Source organism: Tenrec ecaudatus, chromosome 7 (genome assembly GCF_050624435.1).
Source record: "Tenrec ecaudatus isolate mTenEca1 chromosome 7, mTenEca1.hap1, whole genome shotgun sequence".
NCBI classification, from domain to species: Eukaryota; Metazoa; Chordata; class Mammalia; order Afrosoricida; family Tenrecidae; genus Tenrec; species Tenrec ecaudatus.
The window spans coordinates 137,655,841-137,671,637 of NC_134536.1; the positions used below are offsets into that span (position 1 = coordinate 137,655,841).

At 44.9% G+C, this 15,797-nt stretch overlaps 1 protein-coding gene across 1 annotated transcript; it reads left to right on the plus strand.

The window, feature by feature from the left end:
- The first annotated feature begins 402 nt into the window (after positions 1 to 402).
- Positions 403 to 14,218, plus strand: LOC142453673 (DLA class II histocompatibility antigen, DR-1 beta chain-like). The gene is made up of 6 exons (XM_075555216.1): positions 403 to 535; positions 8,323 to 8,592; positions 11,649 to 11,930; positions 12,638 to 12,748; positions 13,213 to 13,236; positions 13,569 to 14,218. The coding sequence occupies exons 1-6, from the start codon at positions 460 to 462 to the stop codon at positions 13,580 to 13,582; spliced, it is 777 nt and encodes a 258-aa protein (XP_075411331.1). The 5' UTR covers positions 403 to 459; the 3' UTR covers positions 13,583 to 14,218.
- Positions 14,219 to 15,797: the final 1,579 nt, after the last annotated feature.

The window sequence follows — 15,797 nt, forward strand, 5'->3', positions numbered from 1 at the left end:
CAAAGATCTCTGTCAACACTCTCTATCCCTAAATACACTCATACTTACATTCACAAGAACAGCTGTCTCTCCAAACAAAGGAGAGATGAAGGCTCCTGAAAGACTTACACTTGTGTGGACGCCTCACTAATTGGCACAGAGCAGGCACACGATAGGAACCAATTTAAAGATTTTAGATGTAGTTGATTCCATTAGGTAAAGGACTGCATTGAAATAATCCTCTTCACTGAAGACCAGTCTGTTTTAGGAAAGGACCTTCAAGCTAAATGTCTGACCAGCAACTGGTGATGCTTTGCAATCTTTATGCTGATTGGATCTCAGCACTGAGGTTACCCAATCCAGAGACACAGTAGTGAGTCTTTTGGTTTGTCTTTATTGGGATTTGGGTGGAGGAGGGTCAAAGCTCTCATTGAGAGACTTGCTTGTTCCTCTCCTCTTCGTGTCCTCCTGGTCTCCAGCATGGTGAACTTGGGAGCTCTCATACTGATACTGACGGTGCTGAGCCCTCCTCTGGCTTTGTCCAGGGAGACCGAATGTAAGTACCCACTCTCTGTGATCATTATTACAGGTGAGCTAAGGTAGAGGAAGAGCCAACATGGTCAGGGCACTCAGGTCATGTTACATCATGAGCTCTGAAAAAATTGACATCTTCTTCAATAATTATGTATTTTTATCATATAAATACCAATATTCATTCCACAACAAGTGACTTGAGATTTCTCCCTGAGAAAATGTCATGTAGTTAGAAGATGAATGAAGAGAAAAGTCAGCCCTGTGAAGACCTGAGAGACAAGAGCTTCAGGGAGAGGAAACTTGAGCAGAAAGGTCTCCTTGTGAGAGGAGGTTTCCGGGGTTGAGGGTTAAAGGAAGGCAGAGTGACTGGAACAGAGCAAACAAGAGGGAGAGGGACAGGGATGGAGGTGAGGCTCAGGGGAGAGTCAGGAGCAAACGCATTTAAGGCCTGACAGCCATGGGAAGAACTCTTAAGTTACATCAAGACATAGGTGGAGTCCCAGAAGGGCCATGCAACCCACGGCTCTTGAGTCAGTTCTGCCTCACAGTAACCCGATATCAAGTTTCCAGGGCTGTATCACTCTGGAGACAGAGAGCCTCAGCTTCCTCCTGCTGGATGTCGGGTGGCTTTGAAACAGCAACCCTGAGGTTAATATTCCAATGCCTACCTGACAGCACCACCAGTTTTACTTCTCAAAAATACACAGCCTTCCACTCTGTGCTGGCTCATAGCGCCCCCTGTGGGTTTCTGAGGCTGTAACTGTTTACAGGAAAAGAAGGCCCCATCTCTCTCCTGAGGAGCTTCTGGTGGCTTAGAGCTGCCATCATGCAGCTCACAGGCCAGCACTGCACCAGTCCACCACCTGGGCTCCATACAGGTTTACTTCAGGAGAGGTATAGATGTTAGTGTAAAACATCATTCCAACCACTAGGTGGAGGTGCTGTAGGGTTTAACTGGAGACAAATGGACCATTTGGGAACATGGAATTATTCAGGGAAAATATATTTGTAGCTTAATTTAGTTCTGTGGCGATGAAGACAGAGAAAAGTGGTCATGTTTGGTCAGATGGCGTATTGGTGCATAAAATGCACACAGTCAGGAAAGCAGAAAATCACACTTATCTCTAAAGATTATATCCTGAAAAACTAAGTAGATAGTGGTGTTTGTGTAAGGTTGAGTTTGTACAGAGGCAAAGCATGTGTGCACATACACACACATACATATACACATATACATATATACACACACATACATATATAGCATATAAAGAGATATATATGAAGAATTGGCTCAAACTCTGACAGAAACAGTTGAAGTCTGTTGTTCACATGTTCAACTGGAGAATTTTCTGGACTGGCACAGCCAGTAAGTCTGAAAAACCTGGAAGCAGGAAGAAATCCAGGAGACAGGAAATAAAGCAGAAAGACCATATTGCATTTCACTGGCTCAAGTAGAAAGAACCCGAACTCAGTGATCTAATGCAGAATCGAGACAAGCAAGAAGCAAACTAGCTTCCCTACAGAATCTACTCATATGAGCAGTAGGTTAGACCCCAAGGAAACGTGCTTGCAATGCATCAGGGCTGTGACCTGATTAAAGGACTTGCCTCCCTCGCATATTGTCCACAACTCCTTGGTTGCTCAAAGCAGCCTCCATCATGGTTAGACCGCATCAGGAGGGATTCCTGCCAAACTACTGAGAATTCTAGCCCAGCCACATTGACGCCGAAGCCACAATGCTCTTAATTGTGTTTGTAAAAATCAAAGGAAGAAATGGTTTCACGTGGGAGGATACAAAAATGAAGGTTTAAGTTAGGTTTCATATCCCATTTGACACTAATGATTAGATGTGAAGAGACCAATTAAATATCTGAGACCTGAATCAAGAGGGAATTTAGCACTGTGGATAAAGGAGTTGGTGTCATTGAACTCTATTAAATACTAGACGTAGAGGAAATTATGTGGGCAGAGATCATCTGGGTAGAAAGCAAGAAGAGGGTCATTGACTAGCATTGGGGTGTCTTTACTTTCAAAGTTGATCTAGTTAAATGAGTAGTCAAGGTGACTGAGCAGGAGCACCACTGCTCTTGAGGAAAACCAAGAGAAGGAGAAGATGCGCAGAAGCCAAGGAGAGCACATTTGATTTCAGGAGGAGGACGTGGTCCACGGTGACGAGCACCTCTGAGAAGTGACAGATTCTCGGTGAGAACATGACAGAAACGTGAGCACCGACACTGGCAGAGTCGGTGGTGTATGCAGGTTGGTGACTTACTGAAGAGGGCATGGGAGGTGAGGACGTGGCCACAGCAGTAGAATTGACTCCTTTAAGAAGCTGGCCTTCCAGAGAGCTTGTGCTGTGGTACCAAAGAATCAGCTGGACTTACACAGAAGAATGAGTGTCTTGATCCAAGCTGGAGGGAAGTGACAACCAGAGATGTGTAGACTATAGGAAGGAGTCCAGGAGTGACTGTATCTGCAATGCTGATGGGTTCCACACTCAGTCATGATTTCACCTAGGAAACATTGGTGGCCTAAAGAACACCTGGAGCAACAGGAACCTATCTGCTCCCATAAAGAATTACAGCCTTGAAAATCAAGACATGCTAGCTGTGAGTCAGGATCCACTTGATTGCAGGGGTTTGGATTTTGTTTCACAACAATACAGCAGTCACTGCCGTAGGCAAAGTGGACACAGCAATGAGCAAAGGTAATCGCCTCTCTCAGCATAAAGCGTGGGAACATTCTGCAGTTATTATACACAAGGCCTACAATTGGAAGGGATAAAAATGAGATGTAGGTCAATAGAGTGAAATAGCAGATCTCTAATATGACACTTGTGTGCTGAGTTCATTATTGTTTAGAAGGACTTGGGATTAAAAAGTTGGAATATGCAGATAATGTAAAATAACAAAAGCCTAAGTATTTTGAATGTTCGGATAAGTTGAGGTCTTTGGTGGTCTCCAGTGAGAATTGAAAATGATTTATTATATTTAGCAATTGTGAGCCCCTTGTCCATCTTTCCTAGGAATGACTCACGCACATGCACTGTGGTTCTAGACCCAGGACATAACAGTCATCACTTATAGACAGTTAATGTAGTGTCCTGGTGAAGTGCTAGGAGCCTGGAGCTGGATCTCCTGAGATCTAATCCTTATGTCACTTGCCATGAAATATTTGTCCATGGAAACGTCATTTGGCTCCTGTGGGCTTTAATCCCATCAGTTGTCAAGTGAGGAAAATAGCACAATCTTCATGGAGCTGTTTTGTGGATTAAAGAGATGACACGGGGAAAGCATGAGGGTTACGGGCTGTCTCGCTACACTCTTCCCTCAGGTAGCGATAATGTTTCCATCCATGCACATGTACATGCATGCTCTCCAAAAGAACTCTCAGTCTGCCCAGCGGACCTTGATGACTGCATGAGTCTAGTAGTCACTACACGTGTGGCTTCTCTGCCACGCTTCTGTTTCTTATTTCAACAGTTTTTAACACCTTTATCCACATAGTCTTCCTCTCTTCCACACCCAGGTAACTGTATACTCTGTTATCAGTGATATCTGAAAACATGCAGAGTTCTACAATTATAATTTTTTAAATTGAAAGAGCCTGGTCTACTTTATTTAACATTGATTTAATTATTTTTTCATTTGTGTAGTTCTTCCCTCATTTTGCATGTGTCTCTTTTTATTTATTAAAAATATTCATGTTCTCAAGTAATTCCCAACATCTTTGATGGAAGAGAAGGCAGCAATCCACAGGAAAACAGGAAAAATTTCTGCCCTTAAAATTATGAATATTCAAGCTACAGAATAAGGGCCACATGGAATTTTGAAACACATTGTCATCATAAGAACTAGCAAATAATATAGTTTGGTAACTATAGACTAACTACTAGAACATGTTTTCTAAGAGAAAATAGACAGTGATACTTGAAACTTGCATATGATATACCATAAGCTGATTATTTACTCTCAAGATATTTCATCCTATAACTGAAGGGTCTCAGAAGAGCAGGTACACGAGGAGCATTATTATCTTTCTCATCACATTGAGTTGGGCAATTCGTCTTTTAAAAGGGATGAATTTATACATTGTCACAGGGATGAAGTCACCGTGACCAAACTGTCACTTTAAAGTCTCTTCGCGCATCATTGCAGCTCTGTGTCAGCAGTGTCTCTACCTGAGTAAGCTGCAGTGTCTCTGACTGCAAGGGGAATGCGCCTCGTTCCAGGCTGCTAATTAACCCCTCTCCTACTCCTGTCATGTGATCTTTGGGACCCTTTCCACCTGTGCTCTCCTGTCACCACTGCCATCCTCCCATCGCCCAGCATGTCCACCAGGGGCTCATGGTTAGTGCTCAGCATGTCTGTGATGTCGGCTTTCTCTGGCTTATGTAAACTTTCATTTGATAGACTATCATCCTACAGTCAGGTTGAATATGATCCCCTTATCATTAGTTTCATGGGGGTTTCTAAAAACTTCATCTGCTCGCTCATTTTCAAAGTCTACAGAGCCCCAAACCTGTGGCTAACATCTAAGGTTGAGCACATTCAAAATAACTAACAGCTTAGTCTTTCTCTAGAATGTTTTGGATTCCTGGACACCTGTAACCTTCAGCAGACACAGAATGTCACAGCTGTTATAGTCCTGGGCTCCTTACCATAAAGGTTGGGGTTCAGACCCAGTAGTGTTCCCTGGGAAACCGTTAGAGTTATCTGCTTGTCTATGAGATGAGTGGTCCGGGTTTACAGATGACAGACTTGGTCACCCTGCGGCTCTACTTTGTCCTGTAGAGGTGCTAGGAGTGGGCACTGACTCCATGGGGAGGGGTTTTTTCATAGGATATAATTATTCATGAATCCTCAGACTTAAGCTTCAATATAAATGTATGATGGAGAAAATGATCAAGGTTTTATATAAAATGCTAGATGAGAAGAAGGAGGCAGTTTTACAGAGACAATTATTTTTTTGTTTTCACCTATGGCAGCTTATTTATTCTCAATTGAAATCATAGATATAAAGTGACTAATAAGCTAGGCAATAAACACATCTCTGGCCATCTGTGATTCCATTGTTGATAATTAATGACATGGAAAATACTTACTCCTTCCAGACACCCATGCTGGAGCTTTTTCTATTCATTGTCCCCCTTTTATTTTTATTCTGGTGAAAATATTCTCAACAAACCATACCCCAATGTAGCCATTCCGCAGGCCTAATACAGGGACCTTTTTTACTGCTCAGTTTGTTTGGTGGCAACTTGCAAACGTTTACTCAGCTGCTTTTAGAAACCGTGATGTTTTTTCATTCTCTCATTGGACTTTCTCGATCTTGCTGTCTGTTTCCAAGTACCCTGTCCTTAGGATCACCCCCACCACACACACACTCACACTCCAGCCAACAAGGAACTGTGTTTCATCCTAAGGATTTCCTCAGACGTAATATTGACAAAACCATCCACACAATTGCCACGCGTTTTCTCGTTAACATTGACTTTACGGCCCTGATTCTTCAGATGCTTTGGCTCAGTGGCTTCCACCCAGAGACCATGCTGTCCCTCTGGAAGCGCTCGTCCATGTCTGGAGACATTTGGCTTGTCAGCACTGGGGAGACGCTGCAGGCATGGAGTTGGGGAGAAGCCAGGGATGCTGCTCAATGTCTGGCAGTCAAGGCAGACCCACCCACCGGGGAGGATTCTTCATCGCGAAGTGTCAACATTGCTAAAGTCGCCAACACTAGCTTACGATGCACTGCTTCTGAAAGGTGTCGACTCACATGTCACACACACACACCTTCCAATGCCCTTTAGGTTGCTTCTCTGCAAAGGTTTTCCACTTTATTATCTTATTGAGCCAATCGGTACGAGGTTTAGATCTTTTCAATCTCTAAGGAGTTCGTGATCGTCACCCCTTTTGCTCACGTTACATGGCTCACAGTATCCTTGTCTCTCTAGTGTTAAGTCAGGCATGGTGCTAAGAGCCACGAGTAGTTTCCTGTATAACTCCTCTATCATCCATAGTAATTTTATACCCCAAACTTTAATTGTCAATGCCTCCTAAAATTTTTTTTTAAAAATACTTTTATTGACATATCTTACAAAATCCATTAGATCCACTCACATGCAATTCTGTTGTTCAGTCCCATTGAGTTCAGTTATACAATCATCAATGCTCCCCTAAAATATTTTAAACCCCATCCTCACTTTGATTAAACTTAAGAAAAATCACAAGAATACACAGAAGCACACACACTACAGGTCAGAGCTCTGAGACATATCTGACCTCTAAACAGGGCAGAATTGACAAATGAGTTTATCATCAAACTCAAATATTTTCCCTCATATTTTGTTTTATGAGATCTTTTGATTGTGTACTGTATATAAGGAATGGGGAACTTGTTTTTTTTTATTGGATCCTGGTTTTTTTTATCTGTTTAAAGCAATAGTTCCTCATGTACTATTATTTATAACTAAATCTAAACGGTGAATATTATCTACAAGGCTTCACCACCTACGGGTTCCATGTGGTTGTGTTCTGGGGAAAATCGCGTTCCCTGCCTTGGGCTGACATGAAAGTCCCAGTACGTTGAGACATACGTTTGGAAAGGAGAAAGTGACATTACTGGATTTGATTGCTAAAGGAAAGGTGTCGGGCTTTGGTACTTCTCACTGACTCCATGAACAGAGAAGGGCAGCAGAGAGGTGCCCAGGGCAGAGCTTTGGGAAAGTCCTGCCCACAGCCCTGCTGCCTTGTCCCAGGATGTGGGCTCATAACCCCACCTTGTCTTCCCACACTGTGCCCTGCCCTCATGGTCGGGGTGGCAGCGCTCTCAGATAATCCACAGTGCAGTTTATCTTGCTTTCCCTCCTAGAACTCAGAAGCAAGAGCTTCAGTGTTGGTGGTTGTCCACAAATATTTTTGCAGTTTGGACTTAAAATGTCAAAGGAATCGAGTGTTTTACATGTTGCCGCTGAGCAAAGGAAGACAAATCAGAAGGCGATAGATGTAGATCATGTGACAGATTTTAAACAATTCCTTCATCCGGTCCTTTTGTGTTCCAGGGAGGCCTAGGGGTTCCATGGTGGGCTGCTCCCCGTGAGATGAGCAGGTGGAGACCCCCCAGGGCTCAGTGTGAGAAAGACCAGGCTCTCCACTCCCATAAAGTGACAGTTTTAGAAACTCGCAGAGCCACTTGGCCCCTGTCATCTGAGGTGTCTGTGATTCAGAAGCAACTCTGGGAGTTTGGCTTTTCTGTTTTTGTTTGTTTGTTTATTGTCCTGTCAGTTTAGAGAACATGTTGGTCCTTATTGTCGTGGTAATAGCTGCATTGATGTTTAACTTCTGAGTCAAAGCAAAAGCAGCAAAGGGAATGATTCCTCACAGGTTGAACCATGGAGGAACAAATGAATGAGGCTGAGCGGTTGCCTGAGGCCTGGAGCCTCTTCCATTTCCGGGTCTTTCTGCCCCTTTCCCCTCACTCTGAGCTGGGGGTCAGGGGACCCTGTGACAGAAGGGGCTGCAGGAAAGGCTGTGTAGACACAGGACAGGGACAGAGCCTCCTGGGCGCCCAATGGAGGCTGAGGTCTGAGTCTGAGCAGCAGGGGCTCCGCCAGGCCCTGGGACAGGCAGATGGGCTTGCCTGGCTCAGACAGGCGGGGGATGGGCGGGGTGGGGGTCTGAGGGGATGAAGTACCAGAGGGGTCGGCCTGGGAGTATGGGCGCCCCCTCTGCCGGCAGGGTGATGCCCACTGGGCGTGGTCTGCGTTTCCCCCCAGGAGTTCTTGCTGACTGGCTCTTCCTGTCCCCGCAGCTCACTTCCTGGAGCAGGCTAAAGCTGAGTGTCATTTCACCAACGGGACTGAGCGGGTGCGGTTTGTGGAGAGACACATCTATAACGGAGAGGAGATTGTGCGCTTCGACAGCGACGTGGGGGAGTACCGGGCAGTGACGGAGCTGGGCCGGCCTAGCGCCCAGTACTGGAACAGCCAGAAGGAGATCATAGAGCAGAAGCGGGCTGCGGTGGACAGGTTCTGCAGACACAACTACGGGGTCGGTGAGAGCTTCACAGTGCAGCGGCGAGGTGAGCCCGCGCGTGCGTGTCTGTGTGTGTGCGCGCGTGTGTCAGTTTGTCAGTGTGTGTGTGTGTGTCTGTCTTGTGGGGGGCAGTGTGGGTGCGGAGGGTGTGGGTGCAGGAGGGTCTCTCTGGGGCCCTTGGGTCGCTGGGGGAGAAGCTGAGATGGGGAGAAGGCGGGGCTGCAGGGAAGGCACCTGAGATGGGATTGGGTTGGGGGGTCCTGGGAGACATGGGGGCCGGCAGGTCAGGGGCTGGGGGATTTGGGAGGCCGTGGGGGGAACCGAGGTGGACAGGGGACAGTGGATGTCTTGTGAAGGTAGTCACACACCGTCCTTACACCCATGCTTCCCAGCCGGAAGATCCCGGAAATGAGCATCACGCGCTCAGTGTTTGTTTGTTTGTGTGAACAGGTCTCTGAGGGCACAGGGCCTGAGTAATGGATGGAGTCTCCCTTGTGGGAGGCATGTGAATTCTGAGACCCCGGGGCCCCAGAAGGACTCTTTCGGGCTGTGTCACTGTGAGGACACAGAGCAGACACGGGCTCATTATTTCTCGCGGGCTGGCTCAGATGGGGGCTCTCTGAGGTGGGGCATAAAAACCCCGATAACCATCTGAAGTCCGTGGGTTTGTGGTCCAGAGCAGGGAAGGGGGGAAACTGAAGGCGGCTGGGGTCAGTTTGTGCAGGGAGGAGGCATAGCGGCTCCCCTCGGCAATCCCACAGACTTGAGGACCTTGGTGTTTGTTGTCCTGCTGGAGCCGCCCTGAACTCAGAGGGCATCTTCAGGGGGCAGGCCGATTGGGGTCTCTGTTCTGAGAGAACCACTTGAGGGCTTGTTAGGAATCACCTGAGACTGGACAGCTAATTCACTTTCCTCCTTCCCCTGGGTCATATGCTGGACGGTATTTTACAGCAGTTAACTGGGATGAATTTTTACAGACCCTTATTTAGGTCCAAAGTTTTGCTTTTTTAAAAAAACATACATATCTACATTGTTACACAGATGAACTGTTCCTAGAGATGGCATGGACAAAAAGACAACATTGTGTGAAGGGGTTTATCACAGAGCAGAGACCTGCAGCTGGGCCCAAAGAGCACAGTGGCTCCTTAAAGCCCAGGGAAGACGTGCCACAGTCAGTAGCGTCTCTGAGCTCACCCAGCAATCAAGTCCCTCTTCGTCCAGAATTCACGTGTTTCTTGGGCCGAGGTCTCTGTTGGGACAGTGTGCGCGCTCATTTGTTTTGTCCTAGCTCATTCCCTGCCCATTCGTTCAGTGAGAGAGTGCACGGCTTTCCCAGGGACTGAGGCCACAACTCACCCTGGACTGTGTAGCAAGGACATCTATCTGGGTCCTGAGCAGCACTGGTTGGACATGGACACCTCTTCTCTATTCTCAGTGCGATGATGGTCTTTCTTAGACACCGACGCCTGATGTTTCATGCCATCCAGCTTCTCTGATTATTTGCTCAGCTTCCAGAGTGAAGGAGGGTGGGGAGAGGAGACAGCCCTGCACACACCTTTCTGGAGGTTGTTGATGGGTGGGGTCTGGGTCCTGCTTCATTCTTCTGCAGATGTGGCTCCAGTTATTTGTAGTATCGCCAAGTGCTCAGTGAAACTTCCATTGCTATCAATTTGTACTTCTAATTTCTCAACTTGCTAAATATATTCATATATCTATTGGGCAGTTGCAATTACTCTAGAATTACTTATTTAGTAATATCTCTGGGTTTCTAAACTTTCCTCAGAGAAATCAGTTCTCTGGAAATTCAGATTGTTAACATATTGGTGATATTTCATTTGGCTTTCTTCAGTGTGTGGTTTGTAGCTTGATTGTTGTTTTCAATGTAAAGATTTAAACACTTTATTATATGAGATATATTAAAAAGTATTACTCATGATTCCTCATCAACCTGAAAGCCCCCGGTATGTGGTTCCCCAAAACTGTGGTTTCTTAGTTGCATCCCCCTTTTTATAACGTATTTCCCGATGTGCTCTGAAGTATATCAGGGGGTGCATGAGTCTGATAGAGTAATGACCGCAAGACGGGGTCCTGACCTCAGATGTCTCATTACAGAGAGAAATGATTGTAAATGGTAACAATGTCAGTGCTGGTGAGTGTGTCCTGATAAAAGAGTGAGACTTATGACCTTTAAATGGTTGGATCTCAGTGTTACTTTCTGCTCATTCAGAACGCATGCCCTCTTAGGTCCAGTTCACAGGGTGAGAGCATCACCTCTGTGCCTGCTGCCTCCCAGTGGGGAGGCTCTGCTGTGGCTGTAAATGTGTGAGCAGGTCAAGATGGGACACTAGGGCTGCAGCCTCTTTCCGCCCCACCCAGCCCAACCCATCCTTCCTACTAGAATCACATTTTCTCTCAGAGTAGACCAGGATAACAACTGGGTGACAAATAGAGCCTAATCTATGTATATTTGTTAAATAATGTATTCATCATAATAAAATAGATGATAATCTATTGAAGGCTAACTGCAGGTGTATATATGTTAATTTGATCTATTATCGTATGACTCTCAAAGATAAGATATAACCATTATCATCCTTCATTGTTGAGTAAAGAAATCCTGGTTTCCCAGTGGATAAGCATTGGGCAGCAAGTGGAAAGGCCGCAGTTCAAATGACCCGACCGTCTACCCAGAAACGAAGACACTCCAAGTTTCCTTAAGGACTGACAGCCTCAGAAACAGTTCTACTTGGTGTTTTAGGGTTGCTGTGGGTCAGAATGAATTCAGTGGCAGTGACTTTGGGCTTGGGATCAATGAGAAAGCTGAGGTGCAGGTAATTTTAAAAATAATGCATACCTTGCAAAATTGGGTAAACACCTCAATATTGAATAAACTGTCCCTTACATTGAAAACATGCCATTTTCCTTGTGTATTTCAAACTTTAGGAGTCCATGTTGTAAGGATCAATTTCCACCCCCAGGCCACACTGAGGAGCTTTGAGGGAGGCATGCCCAAGACAGATGCCTTAATTTGAATAACAGAGGGGCAGCACAGCAAGACTTCCTCTGTCTCCCTCACTGATCTCTCTGCCTTTTCTCTCCTAGTGGAGCCTGTGGTGAGTGTGTATCCTGCCAAGACTCAGCCCCTGCAGCACCACAACCTCCTGGTGTGTTCGGTGAATGGTTTCTATCCAGGGCACATTGAAGTCACATGGTTCCGCAATGGCCAGGAAGAGAAGGCTGGGGTTGTGTCCACAGGCCTGATCCAGAATGGAGACTGGACCTTCCAGATGCTGGAGATGCTGGAAGTCACTCCTCAGAGTGGAGAGGTTTATAGCTGCCGAGTGGAGCACCCGAGCCTGACAAGCCCCGTCACAGTGGAGTGGAGTGAGCAGCTCTATGTGACCTCATACCCTTCTCACTCACCGAGGAGCGGGACTAGGCCTATCCCTGAGTGTCAGATTTCTCTTCTTCCCACGCCATATTCCCATATTCTCTCAGTTTTCATCTCCTTTAGTTCAGGTCATTGATAAAGTTCTTTGAAAGTTTCCCCAAATACTTATTTCCTAGGAGACACAATGAAGGCTGGGAGGCAGAAAAGAGCCTGTCTCCATTGTGCATCTTCTCAATATATCACAGGACATGATCACCTCTTCATCCTGGGTACCACACCCTGCTTCTGATGCTGAGCTTCCACTTCCTGTCCTGCTGCTCTGGACCTCTCTGTCTAGATGTTCATTGTGAGCATCCTGGACAGTGCAGGGCCCACCTGCTCCAGGGAATGAAATCTCAGCACTGATTTCATGAGCTCAGTCCCTCTAGACAAGCTACTCAATGGCATGGAGTCCAGGCTCTTTACGCATCAGCTCCTGGTCAAACATGCAATGTCAGCCCAGTGAATGTTGATGCGTTCTATGTCTGAGCCTTGTATTTACTCAAATTGAATTTTTAATTTTCCCTCGAGAAGTGAGCAGATTTTCTATTTTACGTAGGAGAATTACATAATACATAACAGAATCTCTCCCCGTTCTCTGGGTCTCAGTCTGAGAAGGTAGATTTGTGGTAACAATCACCGATCCTGGCTTTTTCTCCAGGATCACAATCAGAATCCGCACAGAGCAAGATGCTGAGCGGCATCGGGGGCTTTGTCCTGGGTCTGCTCTTCCTTGGGGCAGGGCTGTTCATCCACTTCAGAAACCAGAAAGGTAAGGATGCTGTCCGTGACCACAATCCCCTCTGAGAGCCCTTCTGAGGGAGAAAAATCCAACTGCATTCTAGCCAGTGTTCTGTAGTGACCATGTGAAACGTTTATTTCCCCAAAGCCCACATTCCATCACAGCTAAAAATCAGAAGCTCATGGTTATTGTCACAGCAAGGTGCTTGCAGCCTGCAGCAGACAAAGAAAGGCTGCTATTCAGGGAGCTAGATCTGGGGTCAAGCTGCTGGGGCAAAGGAAGGGAGAGCCACCAGGCCAAGAACATCAGGCTGGGTTTGCGTGTCAGACTCTTCATACAGGGCAGAGGCTCAGAGCCTGCTGTCTTCTCTGCCCTGTGTCATATGACTTGCTGTAGTTGACAGCTGTCAGGAGGGACCTCTGGAACCGAAGACCTGGGCTATGGGGACAGATTTCTATTTCTTATGAATCCATGTTTTTCTCTCTTTTTTTCAGGCCAGTCTGGACTTCAGCCCACAGGTATTAACACTTAACTTTCTTTTAAAATTACACCTGATTCTCCTCTAGTTGCTAGTAGCGGTGGCAAGACAGGAGACAGAAATAGTAGGAAATCCTTTGGATTCAGGCTTCGGCTCAGGGACTTTGTGTGAAAGATACTTCTTGAGCTGAACAGCCCTGAGCTCCAGATGGCATTGCATTATGGGAATATAAGAGGTTAATTACTAGTTTGTTTTCATTTCTTTTGGCTGTGCTGCTCTACCATGAGGTTCTGTGAGTTGGCAGTGGGGACGGTGGGGGGAGAAGCTGGTTATAGAGGATGTTTGAAGCAACTATCTTCTCTTGATCTTCAGGTCTCCTGAGCTGAAATGAAGATCCTGATCCTCAAGAAAGAATCTCTGTCCCAGTTTTTGCAACACATGAACATATATTCAGTTTTCTCCCTGTCCTCCACAATAGAGTGCTTCTTCAGCATCCGGCTCATTCTGGTTCAGTGACTAGACAGAAAAATTCTCTTCCATGAATTTCCCCAGACCTGACCTCCCTCTGGAGGCCCTCGCTCTTGCTTATCGTGTTTTATGTTCCTTTTCCTTTAGTGTCCTCCTAGTCAACCCCCACTTCTTAGCATCCCCTGAACTCAGCTCCCACTCCTAGCACTTTATAAACCTTCCCCATGAAAACTCAAAAGAATTCTCCAGAAAAATCATCTTTCTGCAATAGCTTCATGAAAAGAAATAGAATAAAAGAGGGAAAAAAAACGGTTTCATTTATATTTCTTACTTTGGGTCGAATGTGGATCTGTGAGATGTCCTCACTTCCTTGTCTGTTCTTTCCCCCTCTTTTGTGCTTTGTACAGAAGACACAATTGCGTAGGAGAAAGACCTTCAATGTACTCAAATCCTGATGGTCTCCTCCTGCTGTGCATCTTCAGAGACAAACACACGGGGTCTTTAGCACCATGGGAACAGACAGAGAGAATGAGAATAAAACATGGCATGTAGAAGTATTAGGTTTCCAGTGTGTTGAATAAATTTCTTCATCATGGGCTCCTATTCATTTTTTTTTTAGTTTAAAGAAAATCCAATTAATACTTCCCAAACTTTTGCTATCTTTTGCCAGGAAAACGAAATCTAGCAAAAGGCCTGCCTTTCATAATGGAGATCATCTTTAACCAGGAAGTATCTTTTCTATCGAAGTAACTTTCCCAATCATTGCCCATAATAGAGATGCACATTTACAATCCAATCGAAAACTCAAAACGTTACAAAATCTAATAGTAAATGTAGTTCTCAGCAGAATCAAGAGATACTATAACTATTCAAAGGCAAATCCAATAAAAAGGAGAAAAGTCTTTCATGTTTTAAGAATTTTTAAAAAATTTTCTAATTTGAATGAAGTTTACAAATTCAAGCAACGGTGCTGGCCATACAAAGGGACAATACTCAAAGCAGGGCCACAATTCACACCTGTCAGTTTTAGGCTTAAAAAATGCCCAGTGATTTTCTTGGTAATTAAATTCAAAAAGCATGATCATTCTAATGACCAATTCAAACTCAAGGATCCTGGTTAAGACCACAATTAACAATCCACATGCCACTGACTCAGATGGAAGGGTTCCTATTCTTCTTGGACATCATCAATTCATTTGTGAGTCTTTGTGTGTGTATTTTGTGTCTATTTATTGAATACAAAATGTCTGCCGTAGATCCAAGTACTATTTTTAAAAATCAAGTAAGAGCAGGGGTAATGGATTTGCAGAACTTAACATGCTGATACCTAATTTTTAGAAAGAAATCTGTATTCTTCAAGATAAATTTTTTTTTTGAAAAAAAAAAGTAGAATGAAGCTGAAAAGTAGATCTTTCTGAGGAAACACACTGTTGGAGTTGACTTATTGTTGGTTAAATGTCCCAGTGAATCACAATCTAGAAGTAAATGACCAAATATTTCAGGTCCAATTAAAGATTAAACAGACTTTCCTGTTGTTAATAAATGATTCCTTCAATAACATATGAAATTAGCAGACCAGATATTATTACTGAAACTAATCATATCCATTTCTAGTCTGGTTAATTTTTACAGGTACATTTATAATCATGATTGCTGAGGCAGATGTGTGTTGTGTGATGTTACCAAGACCTCAAAAGACTTCTATATCTGACAATTTTTTAAGTCACAGGACAGTTCTGACTCAGCAACCTTTTGGTAACCAATATTTCATGGTCATAGCTCATCCTCCCGGGTGGGCTATGTTTTATTTTGCTGTTGACAACTATCTCACACCATCGGGCAAGGGTCTCCTGTTTTATTTTTCTGGAATGCTTTACTGCAGTCAGCATAATGCCTTTCTCTAAGGCTGGGTCCCTCTTACTAACATGTCCCAACTAAGGATGAAGAACACCTGCATCTCCCCGAATTACAGCTGCACTCTTTCAACACAGATTTGTTTGTTCTTCTGGTAGTCTATTGTAGATCCTAATTTTTCACCCATACCTTCATTTAAATGCATCTGCCTGTTGGTCTTCCTTACACGTTACCCAGCTGTCACATGTTTGCAAGGAGAAGTCAAAGCTACAGTTTGGG